This window comes from Zonotrichia leucophrys, chromosome 1 (assembly GCF_028769735.1).
Source record: "Zonotrichia leucophrys gambelii isolate GWCS_2022_RI chromosome 1, RI_Zleu_2.0, whole genome shotgun sequence".
Classification (NCBI taxonomy): Eukaryota; Metazoa; Chordata; class Aves; order Passeriformes; family Passerellidae; genus Zonotrichia; species Zonotrichia leucophrys.
The window spans coordinates 92265341-92287277 of NC_088169.1; the positions used below are offsets into that span (position 1 = coordinate 92265341).

Here is a 21937-nt window from a genome sequence, read left to right on the forward strand (position 1 = left end):
GAAAGGAATTAATTTTTATTAGATCACTAAGAGATGAAAAAAATATATCAGATAATCTTTTGCAAAGCCTTCAAGATTAAAAAAAAATCCTTGGATCTGAAAACTAGGGAGGCAAGGAGGAAGAATTTTTCCAAACAGCATTTTAAATTCACTTCTATTATTCCGGGGTTGGGCTTTTTTTCCCCAGCAGTTGGCATGCAGTGGGCTAAAAGGTTATCAGGGCTTCTTCAAGATGAGCCACATAAACAACTTGTACTTCAGGACACATTAGGAACAACTCCCTTGTCAACTCATTCCAAAACAAAGCTTACCTGGAATGCAACTTGCTCCCATCCCCACACCACACCACAGCAAAGTCTTTCCAGCTGACAGCTGGCACCTGCAGTTCACTCTTTGATAAGAGAACAAGTAGTTGCATCCAAAGAAGACTTTTGCTGCTGGAGTTTTGTAACTTTCTTTAGTTGGTTTGTTTTTTTCCCTTAGCTGTTTCTAAAAAAAAAAGGGAAGAAAAAGATAAAAATTAATTCAACAAGTGATGACATGAATAGAAGTATTATGAACTGAAGAGGCTGGAAGAAAAGCTAAAGCAGCAGAATGTCACAGCTTCAGCTGGAAGGAAGCCAGGATTGCCAGCCCAAACTTCCTCAGCAGTTGGAAAGTACATAACATACACAGCTCAATGTTTCTCCAAAAGAGAACAAGCCCAGCACTCCCTAACCTTCAGAAGAAGCAAAATGTGCTGTTTCCGAGGGTTAGTAATGGCATGAAGAGCAACACTTGCTACAGTAAAAATTTGCCATTAGGAGGGAAAGGCAAGAGGGCTTAATTTGGGAAGATCATTTAAGTGTGCCCACAGGCAAACTGAGTCAAAAGCTTCTTGGCCTCTTCCAAACATAAAAGATTAGCAGTCACTGCTAACTTTGCATCCATTGGGCTCTATGGGCATTTTAACACCACAAAGTAGGGAAGAAAATCTCTCATTCAATATCATCTTTGAGCTGAATTAAACTCCGGGAGGCGCACTGTAGACAGGCAAAGGTAGAGGCAAAAATCACTTCCCTCAGTGCTCTAGAGCTCACAAAACCTTTCAGGCTGACTGGGAAAGCACTTCCCCAGTTTGGGGCTTACACAGTTCTGCACAGGCTGGTTCAGATTGGTCACCAGTGAGTGTCAAATAGGCACCGTGAAACAAGGCAGAGCAAAGTTTCCATTAGCATATCGCAAGAGAAGGCACTTACCTGCCCTTTACAGAAGCAGATAGTGTAGTAAAGCTTTTCTGGGATGGAAGAACATAAAAACCCCTAAGAGTCAAACCTTTTTTAAATTTACTTTTACTGCTTTTTAAGCAGACCTGCTGTCACCAGAGGATGACCCAACACAGTGCCACAACTGGCCCTGTTTATATAATAATAACCATGAGCAGGATTGCAAAGGAAAACTTTGAGGCCCTGCCACTTGCCTCTATTAACAGCATTTCCTCATTTAGCTCTCACAAGTTTCCTAGCAACATCCTTGCATTGCACATTAACACATCCATTAGATTTTGCACAAGCACCTGTAGAATAGTCAGAGCTGAAAAACTTTACTTTCATGCTGACTCAGAGGGGAAATCAATTTGCTTCAAGAAGCAAACCCTTTCAGGGCAGCAAAGGCTACCACCACGCTTATGACATGCTTGTGAAGCCTTGCAACTCCTAGTGAAGGAAGAACCCACTGCATACAATTTCATTATTGGCATTTTCCATGTAGGAAAGCAGTGGGTAATCCTCTCCCTGCAGCTTTCAAAGAAGGCAAATGTCAATACACAGCATAATGCTCTGAATAACACAGAAAGAAGTCCAAGCAGCCAGAGAGGCAGACACTGGACAAAGGGTCAAAATGTACAATAATTCACTGCTACACAACCTGTGTCAAACTCTCCATGTGTCTAATATCTGCCTGTTGAGGCAGATGGATGCTACCCTTTTTTCTCACTGCCTGTGACAGTGGCTTTCTTGCCCATAGCAGCTAGTTGACTGATTCACCCTCCCCAGCAGCATCTCAATGAATCCATAATGGAGGAAGGACTTGTCCCAGTCTGCCAGGTGGGTTCAAACTTCACACTTTGTGCACCCACAGTGTCTGCACAGGGAGATGGGGACTCACCAAGTGCCCAGAGCAAAATCTCAGTAACTATCGGGAATGAGAAAATCATCCTTGTTAAATCTCACTTGCAGCAGTGACAGAGGGAAAAATAACACCCTGGGCTGGGGCAAGGCAGAAATCGTGCCAAGTTCCTCATACCATTAATGTATACAAGCACCTCCCAGGAGTAGCAGCAGCATTTACCTACCACATTTGCTCTGTGAGCACCACAGAGCTGCGTGACTGACTTGGCCTGAAATGACTTGGAGGCTCCTAGACAAACAAGGAGCATTTGGGACATCCCTAAAGGTGATCTGGAGGGCTTGGAGGTCACAGTATTCCCAGTCCTCTTCACCCTGGACTCCCATTTCCCTTCTCTGCAGCAGTAAGTTGAACTGCAATTTTTCACTTGTCTGAAAAGTGATTTGAAGCACGCTTTGAAGCCCAAGTGTACCCCACGTCCTGCCCTGATGAAGCTTCATGCACTGGAGACACGCGTGGTGCGAGAAAATTGCCTTGAGCCAAAATGCACACTTTGGGGAGAGTGCTTCGCTTACGAGGCAAACACAGCCTCATCTTGCCTGCTGCCTAAAAAGTGGTCATGATAAGCGTCCCAATTTCGTGCTGCCTTTCAAATGGGGTCTCCAGCCCTGGTAAAAGCTAATGCCAATGTGCAGAGCTTCTCCAGACTCAGAGGGAACCTGGTGCCCCGCAGGGCCATACCCTGTAGCAGGGAAGCAGCAGGGAGCTGGAGCAAAGCCACTGCTGGGAAGTGTGCATCTCTCTGATTAATGCTCTCAGGCTGCCTGTTGACAAAAGCAGCAAGAGGATTTGTAATGCCTAAGCTTATCATCATCACGCTCTGAGAAAATCCTTCGCCGAGAAGCAGCGTAAATAAGTAAAGTTTTACAAGTTAGTGGACTCTCTTAATTGAGTAGCCCTTGTAAATTAATAACATTGAAGTAAATGTGCAAAGACTTTGCTGACTTTCTAAAAGATGTCTAATAAGGTCCAGGTTTACTAAAGTGCCCAAAGGAGCAGGTCCCCAAACCTTTTTTTAATTTGTTGAGACACTAATGATAGTTAACTTCTAGTGGTTTATTCAAGAACATGAGTATGAGGACAGCAGAACCACCAGTAAGTCTTCCCTCCCAACACAGCCAGGTGCCAGTCCTTCTATTCCCACTATCTGCAGTCCTACAGGAAAGGGTGTAGGGGGAATCTCTCCTTGCTTCACATGGGCCCAATGAAAACCATCCTTGGAGCACCTTTCAGAGCCAAAGTGAAAAGCTCTGAGGTATCTTTGTGTACCACTGCTCCTGCCTGACGGCTTCATATCTCACATCTTTCCATCCTGAGCAAACCTGTTTAATAGTTAAGTCCCAGTAGCTAAAACATGAAAAAATACTTTGTTTCCATTTCTCTTGTACTTTTTGCTTTGCCTTCTCCCATTCCAGACATTAACAGCTTGGTTTCCCTGAGAAGCTGTGGTTGGGTGAATAATGCAGAGTGAATATACTTTTTTATTTATTTGAAGGAACTTTGTCTTTCTTTGTTCATGGACACTGACAGCAGTTCCTGCTACTGCATTGACTGTTTGAATCTATTAAATCACCCACACTGTGTTTATTTTGACTTTAATGGCTGTGAATATTCACATGTCCTGAGTCATGCTGATCAGAGCTTGCCTACCCATAAAATTGTGCTGGTGTAACACACATTTAGTTGAAGCCCCTCCCGACTTCGCTTGTACTCTACAGGATTGAGAAAAGCTTATGATGATCCAAGTTAAATCTATAAGGAAATTATGAATTAAAAAGCAGATGTAAAACACTTTTAGACTAACATGGGAGAGCTCAGGGAGAGGACTGTGGTGCTTTAATTAAACCAGGGTAAGGCTGTGAGTGAGAAAGGCCTCAGGTAATGAAGAGGTCCCTTCCCTCAGGTTCAGCCATGCCACTGGAAGAGCAGATGTACCTCAGTGTCATCAGAATGGCTGGTGTGAGCTAAGCTTGAGGTTTGTGCACAACTTGGATGAGGGAGGGAAACTTGAACAGCTTCCCCAGCAGATTGTGCCAGGCTGGCAACTTCCAACAGGGCAGCAGTGCCTGAGAGTTGGGACAGCCATCCTTTCAGCACCAAGGGGCCCTTGTGTGCTTGTGTTAAAATGACTTAAACTGGCCATTTCTTTCTAAGTTGTGAGCAGTTTTGGTCAATGAAATACACGTGATTTGTGGAAAAAATACCAGAGCAGCCCTCACGTGGGCACCTCTCAGCATGAGACAGCCCCAGCTCAGGCAGTGGCCTATACGTGGCAGAAGCGCATTCCCACCTCATGCAGCATGATCAGCACCATGCAAACACACATCCCTCTCCACACACGGGATGGGAAGCTGCTTCCCATGCTCACAGCTCCTAAAGCTCTTCCAAAAAGGAAATGGTTGCTAGGACCCATGGAGCAGTGATACCTACTGGGTTCTAGCCTCCTACAAATTCACTCACTCAGAAACTCACCACCCAGAGGGCAGGCAGACCTGCTGTCACCACAGACAGCAAGCATTTTCTGTAGCCTGGTTACACTCAGTCCAGCAATCTCTAGGACTCTTGACTAGGACCTCTTGAAGGTGGTATAGCAAAGGAAAAATGAATGGACATGGGGACAGGGATTGATATCTGAGCCAGGCTTCTCATAGCCCCCAAATCCCATTCCCTTTGCCCTCTTACACATTGGATATGTGCATTAAGCAGAAAGTCAGAGAGAAGGGCTTGTTTCCAAAAACCAAGTCTTCTACAACACAACATCCCTTTTTTCCCTGACCACAAGAGAGAAAGAACAAGCAATGCTGTAACCTTTTGGGGAGTATGGAGTAGGATGGAGATGAGGGACACAGTGCACAAGACCATGGCACTGTTCTCTCAGGGGTCAGCTGAGCTTTGGTAGACACACAGCAACCACAATGCACCAATTGCTGCGGATCAGAGGGGCTGTCACTGGCCAACAATAGCTCATCTTTCTTTTGCACAAATAGGTGCAGTGGACAAGAGACAGTGACTCTGTCGCTGCCTCCTACAACCTCCTGGCCTGGGTAACCTTGTGCCTAGACCAACCCCTGAGCTTGGAACTTGCTGGGGCAGGGCAAAGAACCTGATGATGCCATCACAGCTGCCAAAAGATCTGCTGCAGGTAGGTCGTTGTCCCTTAAGGAGTGACATGGCCCTCACAAAACCATCCTTCTTTTTCCTCCTCTCTGCTCTTCTCTCTGAGTACCTGGTCTTGTCTCTGCTTCTTGGTGCAGCATAGCTCATGATCCACTCCCCAGAGGAGTCCCAGAGGAGCACTCCTCCACTGAGCACAGCATAGAAATCAGGAGTGAGGTCTTCAACACCACAACAGGATGTGCGATCTATGTGTTCAAAACAGGAGAAAAATATCCCTTTTATCCTACCAGAAGCTAAACTTACTTCTGAGCTTTTCAAGCTAGAGACACCATGCCATGGCAAGGTCTTGTTCTTAATATTTAAATATGAGTAACATGCTCTTGGCAAGTAAGTGCCTGTCTGGTAGAACAAAGAGATGTTTTTGCCAATCATCAAGCAGAGGTGAAATTTTACTTGCATGCATCCCTAAGATAGTATAAAAAATGCTCCTGAACTTTGGGCCATATTTAAGTGTTAAAGCCAGCTCTCTGCAAGTGGAATTCTATTCCAGGTTCATGGCATTTGCACACTTATAAACTGATGTGCCACAGAAGAGCACAGAGGAGAAGATGTTCAAGGAAATACACACTCACAAGGCATCCACATTGTGCAGCTGCACTGTGCATTATTAGACTGGCTTCTCATTTTATTAAATCAGATCACTGTAAAAAAGAAAGAGCTCAGATGCGATGGTCTAATGAAACATCAAATATGAAAGTTGCTTGTTTAAGGAAAAAAAAAGCATGAAAGCTACCAATAAAAATCCCACAAAATTGACTGGTATATGAAAACATTCAAGTAAGTAGATATAAAGGTGAAGAAAATGGTGAGAAACAGCTGCTAAAGATGCTCATAGACAAAAAAAAAAAAAAAAAAAAAGATCAAGAAGCAACTCAGTAGTTCTTGTCTCCTCTCTGAGGAGCTCAAGAAAGCCCCAGAGCTCCTCACAGCCTTACACTCCAGGTAACCAGGACCCTAAGCCAAGCCAGATCCCAGGGCTGTCCTAGTTCTCATGCAAGCCAGCCATGCCATTTGCTGCTCGTTAGATCCCCTGCTTGTTTGGGGAACAGGTCCTTGATTTCCTTTTGCTGGATCTTGGTGCAAGGCAACTGTGGCACGAGCAGGTGACACAGGTCAGACTCTTCTGCTCACAGCCATCCAGTGTTCCACAGCTCCTGCCAGGAAAGCAAATCAGATCCACCCAGGAAAGTGAGGCACCACGCTTCCCCAGTTTTCATGCTACCAGCTGGTCTAATTTCTCTTGACATTTCTTCCGTAACAGCAACTGCAATGTGTCAGGATTAATTAAGCCAAGCAGTGGGCAAGTCTCAAAGGAAAACACACATCTGCCATGACCTACCCCCACCTAAAAGCCAAGGAGTCTTTCCTGCCATGGGGATGGAAGGGAAAAGGGAGAAGGAAGCAGGGATGGTGAGGTATCATCCAGTGGAAGAAGCACAGTGAGCAGCTTGAACCGCTGGTTCAGATGAACACCAGCACAGCTACAGCACTCCAGCTCAGAGCAAGTACCTTGGGCCTAGTTATTTAGTCATTCAGACAGACCCCAGAAGATTTTGCAAGGTGTGCATCAGAGGTCTGGCACAAAATTAAGGCTACTTCTCCCTAAATCTGAACGTGGGGCAGAGTTTGTTGGAAGATTGCCAGTGAGAAGGTCAGAGATGAGTGTGTGCCTGTGGTCTGGAGACAGGGCTGACCTTCCATTCACAGCCCAAATGGTGGCCTAGCAGTGAGGAGCACAGCTATGCTTCCCAGTTTCAGGCTGGGAAGGAAGATGGATCCCCAGTATAACTAAAACCCAACACATCTGGTAACAACACCACAAGACATTAAGTGCACAGCAGCTGCTTTTTTGTGAAGTCAACTCTCCCTTCCAGGCTGTGGCCAGGAGAGGGGTTTGCACCAGAGCCTGTGCAGCAGCAAAGGATGCTCCTCCCTCTGGATAGGTGCAATAGCAAAGCAATGGCACAGTATGCAGCCATCTCCCAGAGGCCCCTTTTCCAGCTGGAAGGCAAGACATGGATCAGCCCCTCAGCTTAGTGGGTCTCAGTGGCAGTCATCTTGCCCACTAACAAGAGAATATGACACTTGGAAATGCTGGGATGTTCTCACTTCCCCTTCTTTTTAATTGCTTCTTTCAGTTCCAGCCCTGCTGCCACACCTTTCATGCTTCCAGTAGTCAGATGAGGAGCCATAGCTAGTCTCCTCTGTGCTTTCAGCATTAATTCACACAAGCTGAGCTCTGTCATTTTCATCAAGTGGTAGGTGGCTCAGTAATAAGAGACATTCCCACAATTATCATAATGTTTTCAGGCAGGAAAGGTATATTTTAGTTATAAAAAGAAGCTGTCTCGGTAACTGGCACTACATGTAAGATAGAGATGTCATAACATCCTTTACAGACATAATTACCTAAATACTAGTGTTGGTTGATTATCAAAAATCCTGATCCATGAATCAGCCTTCCGCTCAACTCAGTGTGCGTGATGTTGTATGTCAGTGTCTGGATAACTGTGGAAATACTGCACTGAATGTCTTCTAATTTTAGCAAAGATTTACATTTGTCCAAAAGACGTTAACGACAGTACATTTATTATCATGCTCTTAAAATTAATCTCCTATCAGAGACCACCAAGAGAGATTGCTGCATAACCAAGGAAGCTAACTACATATACAACAATTAAGAATACATTACAAGACCTGAAACTTACTAGTTGAAATTGTTTATTAATAACTATCAAGAACCTACTGAGAGAAAAACAGGATTGAGACACAATTCATGCACAGAAAAAATAGTGTTATATAAGCACTGCACCATTGAGCCCACTTTACTAGGTAGTAATACCAGAACAACAATCTCTAAGCTGTGTTGTACAGATGTTACAATGCAGGGTGTTAAAGGGTTTGACCTTATTTGATATACTCTGCATTCTTCAAGTGCTAAGACAAAGTCTCAGATGAGATACTCAGCCATACTTCTGCTCCTTTTCTATCAAAATAAGGAAAACTATTTGGTAGAAGGTACACCAATCAAGCCAGGTTGGGCACAGAAAATGATTCTTTTTTTCTATACATGCTGTTCTTGCAAACATCCAAAGCCATGATTCTCTCTCTGAAACACTCTTGATGAATATTGGCCTATACATTATGAATACATATTATTATAAGGGTGTATACAACCCTTTCCAGTAAATCTCTTGTGCTCAGACATCTCTAGATATACCTGGACTGCAAAATTCAAGCCTGGCTCCAAATCTAAGTCCTTCCCTGCCCCACCACTGATGAAGAGCTCCATGTCTGTCAGGTTTATAATGAAGAGGCACTATATCTCCAGAGACATGGCACACAATTCTCAAGGTCACTGTTTGTCCTTAGGCATACTCCATCTGTATCCACACCCCACAGCTTATTGCACTTTAAGCCTGTCCACATGGTAAGTGGTTTTCTAATACCAGCCATAATTTTGCACCCAGTTGGCATGTGGAAGGCTATATTAAGCCCAGACGATTAATGCTGTCTTTGCTAAGAAGCAAGAAAATAGTCTCTGTGCTATTATACTTTGTCAGCTTTCCCAAACACTTCAGGCAACTAATTCTGAGGACTTTTTGACTGAATTGACATAAAATACATCCTTCCCCTCCAGTTGCTTTTTAGCTGCTTTAGGTTAATTTTATACTGCAATCTCAGAGGTCATTGGCAAGAGCATGTTCTGCTACTCACCAGGCACTTGAGGAAATTTATGAAGACAGTCAGGTACCATTTCTTCTGGTCATCCTTGGTGGGTTTACATGCCAGCATATTGTGTATGAACATCAAATTCCTCTTTGTCATTAGGAGCTCCCTGTATCTGTCCATGGGGAGCTGTTTTGGAGCAGATATAGTGGTCATTGCCTTCAACAGACACAGGAAGAAAATGTGGTCATCAGTACTTATGAAACTGGAGAGAGGCCACCTGCAAAGAAATAAGAAAACTCTAGGAAATCCATCAGAGCAAAGTCAGGAGAAGAAGTCATTTACAAGATAGACAGAGTAGGCAAAAGTTTTCCCTTTTGCAAGGGGGAAGACATTTATATATACATTTATACATTCTTGACTTTTGGGATTGAATGTTTTGTGAAAATACCCTTCAGAAGACATTCCAACTCAAGACTCAGTTTCCAAACACTTTCTACATCCTTATGGTGTGAAATAAGGTGGAAAGACTGGTCTTAAACACTAAACTGATATTATTCCCAGGGAATTGGAAATTATTCTGTGGCAACCACCTTTTCCAGCTGCTTGCTTTTGTTATTGACTGACATCGTGCACACCAAGGTGAGGTTTGTAGCTCAGGAGTGAGAAGAACTGTGCGTACTCACAGATAGTGTGGCATGTGGCTGTCTCACTGTGGGTACCTGCATGTGACCTTGGGGCCAAACGTCTGCTTGCAGTCAACAGAAAAGGAGTCAATGCAGGCTCCAGACTCTGGAGAGACACTCAACCCATCAGCTGTGTCTACTGTGTCTAACAAGAGCAGCACAACTCTCCAATGCACGACCTGCATTGACTGGATCTCTGCTGATCTCTGCAGTGTCACAGCTTTCCACATACCCGCACTTTAGCAATGCAGTTGGAGGTAAATCTTGCTGTCAGTAAGAATTTTTGGAAATTCACTCACTGCCAGATTCTAAGTCACTGAATATTCAGTTGGCCTTGCCTTAATGTTGTGGTCTGCTTTTCTTGTAGCTTGCTCTAGCTTTAGGTATCTGCCTTCAAAGTGTCAATTGCAAACACAACATGCCCTGATATCAAATATGTAGGTTATTCTTTTGCAGACTCAGATTGCCTTATAACATCATAATCAGTTGGACTTTAATTTCTCTGACTCATATCATCCAGGTAATGAGGATTCAGCAATTTTGAACAAAAACCAGTCTGAGGGCAATCAATCAGATCATTGATTTCCATGCACAAAATGAGATGTTGCTCAACTGCAACATTTTGACTTCCACTAAGTAGGAGATGCAGTGGTACGGAAGTGAGAACTGAATGTTTAAACTCCTCACTGTAGATAAATTGTCTCAGCAGCATTTTTCTTGTCCACAGAGTTGCCATCTCTTAACCAATAAGCACTTTCTGTACAGACACTGCACTTTGCTGGCTGCCTTCCCACAAGATTTGTGAATAGGTAGTTCCAATGGTGCAAGCTCCTCACCTGGAACAGAGAGGGTGTTGATGAAAGCTGCTTTTAAATCAGTTCAATCCCTCTGGGATCAAATAACACTTGGAGACAGAAGACCTCCTGTTACATCAGACAGAACGAAGTTACCTGTTTTACTGTGGTTTACGATGTCAGTGCAGCCATGTGCAGAACACAACCAACAAAACCACTGCTGTTGTGCATCACCATTTCACCAGGAATGCTAGAATCTGTGTTAGTTCCTTGGCACATGATCCTCAAAAAGGCCAGTGAATAGCGGAGGTTTAAATCTCAAATCTCTGCATCTGCTCTGAAGTTGTTGTTTTTTGTTATGGAGAGACCTAGCAGCACACTAGCAGTACAGCATCCAAATGACTAAATTTTCCAGTACTGGACAATGAAATCTCTGATAAGGCTGAGTTGCCCATGCAGCAAACAAGTAAAGAACAGTAAAGATACCATTCTCTTGCTATCTAAGATATTTTAACATCAGAAGGGATCATGACTTTCTCATTCCTGACACATTTTGAACTGGCAAAGAAGTCCAGGGACCCATCTCTCCTCTTGTTGGATGGATTGCAGGGCCAACTTCTCAGGTCAAAAGCTTAATGGTGGGAGCTCCTGGGGGATCAGGTATTTCATGCCTGAAGACTATTGCCTTCACCAGTCTCATAAATAACACAATAGGAACTCCAGTAAGATAGACTGTATCTTTTTCTTCAGGCACAAAATCACACACAGTTCCATGATTTATACAAATGCAGAGCAGCCATTTGCCTTGTAAAACAGATGAACATTATGGAGATCTTTTCTCACATGTTGTTGGAAAGCTGAAAGGCAATCCACTACACAATCAATAGTAAGGCTTTGCCAAAGAAGGAGGAAATAGTCTCTCCTCTATCCTGACTGGAGAGGGCAATATACTGACAAGGTGGATTATGACAATGAAACACTGGAATAATTGCTCAGTTGGGGGGGGTGTGGAGCCTCTACGCCACAGATGCTTTGGGAAGTGGTTTTACATCTGTCAGGAAGGACACTAGTGAAGCTGTTGCTATCTTTTGAAGGAGAACTGATTAGCCTAACTTCCCAAAACCTGTGAAGGCCTACAGTTCAGTAAAAGCTACAGTATCTGGTCAGGAGCAAGGCCCCACAGGCAGGCATCGTTAAGTCAGGCCAGACAAGATGGTTGACACATTAATATGAGGCCCCCAGCTCACACTGCACTGACTTTTGCACTGCAAAACATCTGCTGAAGACCACAAGAATTCAGATATGAAGAAAAGCAGGACTTGTTCTTGGTATTCAAATAGCAAAAACCTCCTATGGTTCCGGCAGAAAAAAGCACTCTGTCTCATAAAAAGGCATTGCAAAATCCTTCACTTGAGTTACTTGATGCAAAATATCTCTGCTCATTCGTGCTGGAGCAGCTAAATTAAGTGTGTTGCTTTCTATAAATCCTTCCTGTTGTCAGTGGGTTGCCTTTTACTTATGGCCATTGTCCCTTTTGTTGCTACCAAGGAAAGAAACATAGCAGAGAGCTTTTGTTTAATGAGCCATCACATTTAAACATCATTTGTCTCAGTTGTTTTCCTTTTCTCATCTACCTTTGCTCATTAAACTCCACCCTGCTTGGCTGTTAACAGCATAATCATGGGGAGCAATAGCATCACGAGATTCCTTGTACCAGCATGATGCTGCTACCCCTGCTGCTTTCCCCCTATTCACCAGCTCTGATGGGGCTGTGCTTGCCTAGCATTACAGCCACGGTAGCAGCAGCTTCAGAGCCAGCTTACTCCGAAGCCTGAACAGCTGGAACTGTACTTCCCCATATGGAGCAAGGTTTCAGATGGATTTTCTTGGTGCTGCCTGTGACGTTCACCTTGTCCTTCTGCCCGTCTGTTGCAGCCAGTTTCCAGCCCCTTGCCTCTGCAGAGGGCAGAGGGCAAGGGAAAGGGCCATCAGTCTGCTCTGCACAGATGGCACGTCAGCTGTGGCAACATTCACTGGGGACAGGGACAAAAAAAAGTGAGGTAGAAGAGTGGCATTTGTGCCCGTCTGCAGAGGCGCTGCAGGAGAGTCTACAGCATAAAGGTTCTCTTGTGCTTCTTTCCCTATCCAGGAACTTCAGCAATCCTAACCCAGGCAACCTAAGCCAAGCAAGTAGGGGAAGCAGTAACACAGCAAGGCTTTGGGATCAGGGAGCTAATTGCTCCAATCATTGTATGACTGCAGAGATCATAGCCAGAGCTAGAGTGCGCAAAGACAAACGTCATTTCCACAGTTCTTCATGTGTGTGCCAAAATATGAGCCAAAAAATTCCCCTTACATCTCTGAACCTCTTGCTTAGTCAGTTTTGGGGAGGAAGGGTACACCCATTGACTCTTACCATGGCTCATTTTAGCATGAAGAACTATAATGAAACTCAGACTCAGAGTCTGTTATTTACCTCTGGCTTCCACTGCCATCTCTTCTCAGCTGCCCAGCACAGGAACATTCAGATCCTGATGGATGCCACTTGGTATCTGTGAGGGTAGTACTAGGACTAGGAAGCTGCAGCAGTATCCTGCAGTACCTGTTGCTGGTCATGTTACCTGCAGGAAGGAACACGGGATGAGTTTAGCCTGCAGCTCACAGCAGCCAAGTCCAGGAACCGGTGGTGGGAGATGCCAGCTGTGGAGCTGCCACTCTTCTGGCTCATGGGCAAACAGCTGAGTCTGGAATAGCCATGAGTGGGATAGTGATCCCACAGGCCTTGCTAACCCTGTCAGGAAGGCAGGTCCTCAAAGAAAGTGTCCTTCCATCTGCACCACCATTAGCTGGCTCTATCACATTTCTTGCTATACCAGACAGATTGAGGGTTTGCATGGGATCTTATCAGAGGATAAATCAAAGACCTGAAGTTCATGAAAACAGGGAAGAGTGGATACAAGGAAGACATTTCCGAGAGCATATTGTAAGATCAAATCCCTGCAGAGATGGTCAAATTTGAATATTCTTCCCAGACCATTAGGAATACTCAGTAGATCCTGTAACCTCCCACCAGTGGGAAGGTTAACATCAGCCTCAAATAAAGTCCACATGCCAGTCCTCCAGTCATTCAACCTTCCTGTGAGCTGAAGGCACCCAGGACAGAAAATATTCACATATTTGGATGCGCAGATTCCCATTCTATACGAAGCCACTGGGTGCAAACAACTCTGCCTTGACCCCTGGGTAACCCTGAGCCCCTTTTCTTGGGCTGAATTGGCCATTACAACTACCAGGATGACAAGAAAAAGTATTCCTATGGCAGAATGAGCAACCAAGGGGCAGAACTTTTCTAAAGGGTGGCAATTGTGCTCCTTTGTCAGCACCAAAATCATGCCACATATACATGCACACACAGCGCTGGGCCCATCTTTCTCAACTAGACAAGTTGTGGCTACTTTCTGCAGACACCTCAGCCTCAGCAAATCAGAGCTGAACATCTACTTTTCCAAGGCTTAACCCAGTGAGCACTGCAAATAAGGCTCAACCTCCTTCATAGTGCAAGACCACTCTAGACTTACACAGAAGAAGAGTTGCAACTCCTCCATACTCACCCAGTGTTGCTGATCTTCATCTCTCCTTTATGCACTCACCCAGATTGGAAGAAACTCTACCAGCCTTCTTAATTATTCTGTGTACCTTTCTTTCTCAGGAAAAAATGGCACTTTCATAACATCATGTCCAACTGGCACAGCACAGCTAATTTCTCTTTTATGAAGGGCTTGATCCAGAGCCAGTGCAGTCTCTCTTGCTCCTCTTTGATTCTTGTTGTCCAGACCCAACTCATTCTTCTCAAGCTAAGCTCTTTATTCAGCAATACCCTCTATTTAGTCAGTGCAGGGAAATTTTACCAGTATAAACTAGGTTATGAGATTGAAAACTAAGTAGTTTTACTGGTGAATATATGGATAGAAACTCCTTTGCCCCTTTGTTTTAGTGATGTTTTGGAAGAGGCTTAAATTAAACCAAAAAGTCATTTATTCTAAAAGAATGCCTGCAGGGGACATAAACCAATAGTGCCTTAATTATGCCTGTATGCTCATTTTGATTGCTTTAATGTTTCTAATTACAGTGCTAACACTTCTCCCATTTGACAAGCAGGGAAGACAATTTGGCTCAACCAAGGAAGCTGGAGCATGGGTTATGGGAGATGTACATCACCTTCCAGAATGGCTTGCTCCTGCCAGCTTGGAAAGAACGGATGCTCTCATTGGCATTCTGTTATTTCAGCTTGTTCTTCCGCTGGGGCACTGATGGGGCAGCATTTTCAATGACAATGCGGTGGCAATGAAAATGCTGCTATTGCCACTTTTGGCAAGAAAACTTTGTGGACATTTGCAGAATCATAGAAAACACAGTTGAAAGAAACTGCAAAGAATTATCTCTGCTTTCCTTGTGGGAGAAGACAAGATTCAGTGCGCTCATCCAAACTTCTCTACAGAAGGCCTCGAGCCATTTATTCCTGTGCTTAATTACTGTACCATTAGTAAAGGCTTCTTAATGTCTAACGAGATCTTCCTTCTGTTTAAGCCAATTACATATTGTCCTATCCCCCTGGAGACACAGCACTGATTATTACTTCAAAGCATGTTAAGGCCAATACAAATTTAACAGCAAAGGCTGGATTGTGAGTGAGGTATCTCAAGACTGATACTTACATACTTTTGGATGAAAGCCATTGCCTGGACAATTTTTAAGGGGTCTCCATAGGTAAGTGCTGAAAAACTTCACTACAGAAAATTTTAATCCAATTTGTTTAGATGGAAGAAAAGGATGGGAGCTTTTAACTATTGCCTGCAAAAACATGCTCCTCTTACGTCCAGAAGAACGTTAATTCAGATCCCTTAATAAAATAATCTGAACTATAATGTAATTGGTAAGCAATAGATGGTATTTATATCTTAGTAAACTTAATCAATGTATTGAATGCAGGAAGGGCTTCTAGTCTCTCAGCTCTAAGATTGCAGTGCCCAAGATTTAGACACAGCCCCATGATCAGACAAGGTTTTTGTCACCATGCTATTTACTGCTGAGCTAAGACAGCCCATCTAAAACAGCAAGGGCAAGAGAAAGAAAAAAGCCCACAGAATTCAATAAAGTAATGCTTCAGATAGCCGTGTCACTCTCTTTGTAATCGGTTCCACCCCATTTTTGGTCTCAGATTTAGAGCTCAAGTCCTCTGAAGTCAACATTTCTTTCCTGGTTCATTATCCAATGCCCTCTTTGACCACATCCCAAGAAAGTTGCCAGTATCCATCCTGCCTCTTCCACCCATCATCCTAGAAGATCACCTGTCTGCAGCATCTGGCTCCCCCTGCTCCCAGGAGAGCACATCTGGTCTGATTTCTGTAGGCACCAAGACTGCTCCACGTTTTGCAGGAACAGTAGGTATTCAGAGCCACGTGGAGCATGCACTTCTCCAATCCCTGCAGATTAAAACATTCATGAAAGTTAAAATAAATTACCAAAGATGTGAAATGAGTACACAGGAAAGCATGTTAAGGCCTGCATAGATATATGGAAATAAAGTGACATTTGCTTTGCTTTTGCTTAATTGTCACCATAGTGAACCGTGGCCATTTTTCTTCTGTAACAGAAGTTAAATGCACTTCATCGTCTGCACATTACCTCACACCTCACACTAATTTTTTTAACTCCCCGTGTAAACAAGCCCTCAGAGGACTGGTTTTTTCCTCTCTCATGTGATGGTTCACTTTGTCACAAAGTGAAATGCATTGGAGAATACCATTTGCAGTGAATTTCCCCTCAGTTGTGCCTGGAGTGACATCTTTGTTGTGAATTGCTGCAAAACTTCTCCCTCTGCCTAACCTTATCTGGTTTTTTTCTCTTTCACACATCTATATTATAACAGCTTATAACTAGTAAAGAACCATCCCTCTACCAGGCAGAGAGGCAACTGCTGGCCTGGTCTACAGGTGAGGTCCAGAGATGATCTAGGGAGATTAACTGCTGGGCTAAGGATCACACAGGCTGTCTACATCTGAGCATAGAAAATATCTAAACCCAGACCTCTTCTGCCCCTGGAAACATATTTTCTTCTCCTCTAAGTGATTTTTTCCTTATTAGAAACAGTCAATGAGCTTCTTCAAACCTCAGGATCATGCCAGTTTTGTGGGAAAGAAAAAAACCAAAAATTACTGCCATCTGCATGACTCCCATCAGGGGACAAATCTTTCCCTCTCCCTCTCCCCCTTGTATTCCATCCTCCCTTTTTACTTAAGAGCAGTAGGAGACCTTCACATTAAGATACTGAACCCATCACAGTTGGAATAGACAAAGTGAAAAGGGAGGTGATGGAGGCTGAGACAATGTATTTTTAGTCATTTCGATGAATTATGGAGATGTGAAGCTGATAATTTATTGAAGAAGGGAAACGGGGGACTCTATGTAAATGTTTTCAGATGAATAATTAATGTGCCTTTCTAGCATCAGGGGGTCTTTAATTAAAGCCTCTGTTAAACAAGGGAAGGCAGACAGGCCTGGCTCCTTGCAGCAGCTAATTGCACCTTTCCCATGTACAGCTACGATTCAGAGACAAAGTATCATTTGCACAAATAAAGAAGGACAGATCCTACCTAGGGTGAGTGGTGGGAGGCTGTATGGGCCAGTTAAGTGACCTCAGGGCTGAGGTGATCTGCATCACATTTTAAATTAGCTTGGCACACAAGCCTAATAAGGGGCTATGCGGAAGGGAGGGTGAAGAGGGTACTGTGGCCACAAGGCTTTGAGGAATGCAGAAAGCCCCTCACAACCATCTGTGGATTACAGCCTTTTCAAGAGGGACCTACTGACAGGGTTATCCAGGGCCTTGCTGTCACTGCGTGATACAGTTGCCTTCCAAAATCCTGTTCTGTATCATGCCTGCCTCCCTGTTCCAATGCCAGGAATGGGTTCAGAGCAGAGAGGAACACAGCAATGAGGCAGAGTTGGCAGGATGGAGCAAAAAGGCAAACCGGAGTCTTCCCAGTACCCAGCTGCTGTCCTTCTGGTCAATACCCTCCACAGGCACCACTACCTCCGCAGAACTTCACGTCTGGACCCCTCATTCCTTCTGGGGTTTCACAGCTGATGGAGACAGGATTGGATGAAGGTTCCTTGTGGGCTTCAGCCAGAACACAGCATCCCCTCTCTCTCATGCCATGTGATAGTGAGACCAAACTTCAGCCTTCTGCCTTACAAGGACTGGGCCTCCCAGAAGGTCTGTGATTATTTTCCAAGAGAATGTATAAAACCATAATAGTTTCAGGAACTAGAATGAGACAATTAAGGAATGACAAAACCAGTCCCAGTTAATATTTTTGAGGACCTTCTAATACAATTCCAAATTTTACTTATTTAACTGCCATAGGAAAAACAGGGAAACTTCCAAACAGGGAAATAAGTCTTGTTTTCCTTGAGAATGTTATCTAAACTAGACACAGATTAATTCATTTTGACACCTTGGCAAAGAAATTATCCCACTTTTTTCATTCATCTTTATCTCCAGTAACATTCCTGGTAACGTTACAAATGAGGGAAAAATAGTCAGCTGAAACTTTATTTTTAACAGAAAGGGTTAAATCTAAGGTTGGCAAAACAGGTTCCCAAAGCAAATATTTCCAAATACAGAAGCTAATTACACATCTCTTTCCTGCACTGCTGAAGGCTGGCCTGAAGGAGACCTTGAGGGGTTACCTAGTCTGTGCTGGTCATCTATGAAGGAGGCTTGCTTATCCTGTTGCCCCCACTTTCTGAAGCCATACTTGAGGCACTCCCTTTTAGGAAACTTCGAGCAGAAAGACAATTTGGAAAACGCCCCTTTAAGAAAGGTCTCACTGATTTCTGCAAACACCTCGGTTTTCAGGAAAGCCCCAAATCTTCGCTATTGAGAGCATGTGTCTTCTGTTTGCCCACACCAACGCTCTTGGTGTAGGCAAACCAAAGCCTGACATGCCTGCGAGCTCAGCGAAGGTTTACGGCTGTGCTTTGCAGAGGCAAGTGCTGCCAGAAGGTCCCGGAGGCTGCCGCACTCCGAGGCCCTGCGAGCACCTACGAGGCTCTGCTGCTCTCTGCTGGGAAATGCGGGCAGAGCCCGAGATGCACAAGTGCTGGGGGAAGAGATGCATTTGCCAGCACATAAACACTCAGAGCCACCTGAACAATAACAGACTCCTGGGTACAGGTGTCTCATCTTCAACATCGCTGCCAGAAGTACACCCACACCAAAGTTTGCTGGTACAGGAGCAGTCTGGATGCAAATCCGCAGTCCCAGACACCTCTATTCCCCTTGCAGCCCAGCCTTCTACCTCATGCACGAGCTGGCTTTCTCCACTCTCTTGCACTAACACCTGCTCTCCTCCCAGCCTGTTTTTTTTCTCAAAACGCTCTGGATCGAGAGCAGAACAATTAACGCACCACTGAGGTAACAAACTACGTGCAGGGCAGCCTCATGACCCCACAGAGTCACCAGTCAGGACACAGATGAGCAGAGATGTCTCTCCAAGGACCCCAAGCGTCTGCCTTACAGCCTGGGGGGTTTTTTGATCATTGTTCCATGACCTGAAGCTGCTCTTTGTTCACCAGAGGTCAGGAAGGCTTTAACTATGTCTGGTCACACCTGCGCAGAAGCACAGGTCAGAGAGTTTTGGGGCTGCAGTGTACAGAGAACAACGAGGCCCTGGCTGTGGGTATCAACTGGGCTGCCATAGCTCATGGATCATGTGGCAGGTGAGCTCCCTGCTTTGGCCACCAACCTCAGCCAGGGGAAAACCCCAGCTTTGGACAGCAAATCCCACACAAAGGAGAGGAACAAATCTCCAGCATGGTGCTGACCGAGGCCCTCTGTCCCTTTAAGCAATGACATTTAAATTTGCTGATATGTTTCATCTCATGCATCTCATTACGATTTTCAAGTAGCGGATGAGGCGACCAGAATTTGAGATACGCACTTTCAGGGTTTGGCTATTATATACGTATATTTACAGCTCAATAAAATAAGAAGAAATATTCAAAGTAAACAGACTGTGGAAAGTGATTTCTTCCAACTCTCCACTGCAGACTTGCAAGAAACCAATCAAGGAGGCTCAAGAGTGGTTTGAGCGTAATTTATTAACCCAAAAGGGACCGCATTGTTAACCAACATTATTTATAGTGAGCAGCTCAACCATCTCTGCTGAACAACTGTGCGATACTGCAGGGACAAATGCAGTGAGTTACTACAGAGATAGGACAAAACCAGCAGCATGTCTTTGTTACAGCTGTTAGAAAAAGCGTCCCCAGGAGACAGACACTGAATCTCTAATGGCTATCTTATTTCTCTGACAATTTATTTAAGTTTTAACTTAACAGCAGGAATGATAGCCACAGTTACACAGTGACTCCCAATAAAGGAGTGTATTGCTAATCTGCAGCTGGTGTTTTCTTATTTATTTCAAAGTCTTTAAGTTCCAGACTTAGCATATGGTGCCATATAAATAATGATATAATAATATGCTTTTGCTTTCCATGTGCCTGTGTAGAAAAAAGCCATGTGATTTATCTTACATGAGCATTGTATTTAAGGCATTATTTTGCTCAGAATTTTTAATGCATTTAAAATGCATCTTCTGTTTTTTTAAATCTGTTCTTATGAAAGAATAAACAGAGCAGTGATGTTTATTTAATAGAGTCATTCATCTTACTTCCCTGTGCAAAATCCTAGCTTTCCAGAGCCAGCAGCCAGATCCCTGCAGTAGGCAGTGGGGCTGGAAATGGAGAGATCTGCTGTTTACCAATGAGGCACAGATGAAAGGAACACATGGGGCTCGAGATTTACCCACAGCATGACACTATTTGAAGCCAGCAGGCAGCTGAGAACTGCTTAGTTCCGTCCAGTAGAGGATAGAGAGGAGAAACCCATGGGAGAACTCCTGCAGGGAGTCATGCTGTGGAGAACACAGCTCTGGGGTGGCTCAGCACACAACCACCCCAACACACAACTGATATCAAGATGCCTCCTTCAGATAAAACTGTATCAGCACTTACAAAAAGCTGGCAGTCCCATGTTGTCTGGAACCATCACTGTCACACGGAGAAATGGAAGATGCAAGAAGGGATCAGACAGGGAATGACCTGGCATCCCATGAGTGCAAACAGCAGTGCTCCAGTGCAAGACGATCTGAGTGGTCAGCATGGCTGAGGATATGGACAGCACTGTGATGAACCTGGCACTGGAGCAGTGAGGCAGCTGCTTCTCTTAAAAGGCCAATGGCATAACCTGAAAAACACACACAAAGTGAACTGCTCTGAATGGAAGTGACATCTGTAAGTTTAGAACAGCTTTTGAAGTCCTGTATCTCCCCTCCTCTCATCCCCATAAGCCCCCATGGCATTTTCAGCCAGTTGTTTCAAACCCAGCTCTTGTCAGACTGGAGCATGAACCAGAATATGTCAGAAGCTGGTTACTGTGGTAACCCAGCAGAGCTTTTATCTTTCTCCTTTCATCTCCTCTTTGGGGAAAACTGGCAGTCTGTTTATTTGCTTTTTCTGACGAAGTTCATCACGCAGAACACAAACTGTCTGGATCTGTGTAAAACTGAGGACAGGACAAAGTACCTCTCACATTAATGAACATGGAAATATTCCTCTTGGCACTCTACTACCCTACCTCTTGCTCCCCTGCCTTCCTGCACAAGCTATTAGACATGTCCTTTTCCAGGACCGAGACCAGAACTAGAACCAGAACCAGGATGAGGGCCAGGGCCAGGCATCACCACCAGTGACATCCTGGCCTGTATCAGGAATTGTGTGAGCAGCAGGACCAGGGCAGTGATTGTCCCCTTGTACTCAGCCCTGGGAGGCCACTCCTCAAATCCTGTCTCTTCTGAATCGAGCTCACTTCTGGGGCCCTTCACTACAAGACATTGAGGTGCTGGACAGAGTCCAGAGAAGGCAATGGAGCTGGTGAAGGGTTTGGAGCACAAGTCCTACAAGGAGCAGCTCAGGGAGCTGGGGGATGCTCAGACTGGAGGAAAGGAAGCTCAGGGGGCCTTATCCCTCTCTCCAACCACCTGTAAACTCACTGTAGCCAGGTGGGGGATGGTCTCTTCTGCCAGGCAACCAGCGATAGGACAAAAGGACACAGTCAAGCTGTGCCAGGGGAGGCTCAGGTTGGACGAATATCTTCACAGAAAACATGATTAGACATCAGAATGGGCTGTCCAGGGAGGTGGTGGACCCACGGTCCCTGGAAATGATTAAGCAAAGACTGGACAAGCTACTTACTGCCATGGTCCAGCAGGCACTGTGGCGCTCGGTCACCGGCTGGACTCGTGGATCTTTTCCCACCGATGAACTCCGCGATTCCCGCCCCCTGCCCTGGAGCTCCGCCCTGGAGCTCCGCCCTGGAAC

At 44.7% G+C, this 21937-nt stretch overlaps 1 protein-coding gene across 2 annotated transcripts in view; it reads right to left on the reverse strand.

Annotated features, from left to right (window-relative positions):
* IGSF11 (immunoglobulin superfamily member 11) overlaps positions 1 to 21914 on the reverse strand; it is a 139935-nt gene extending 118021 nt beyond the window's left edge. The window contains exons 1-6 of one of the 2 annotated variants that reach the window (XM_064722175.1): positions 21812 to 21914; positions 20573 to 20804; positions 15841 to 15975; positions 12969 to 13113; positions 9061 to 9292; positions 312 to 489 (exon numbers count right to left, since the gene is read on the reverse strand). In XM_064722175.1, coding sequence (XP_064578245.1) covers positions 312 to 489; positions 9061 to 9292; positions 12969 to 13113; positions 15841 to 15975; positions 20573 to 20720 — 838 coding nt within the window. In that variant the 5' untranslated portion in view covers positions 20721 to 20804; positions 21812 to 21914. The remainder of the gene's footprint in view (positions 1 to 311; positions 490 to 9060; positions 9293 to 12968; positions 13114 to 15840; positions 15976 to 20572; positions 20805 to 21811) is intronic. The other variant, XM_064722185.1, reaches the window with a different exon arrangement.
* Between the last annotated feature and the right edge of the window lie 23 nt (positions 21915 to 21937).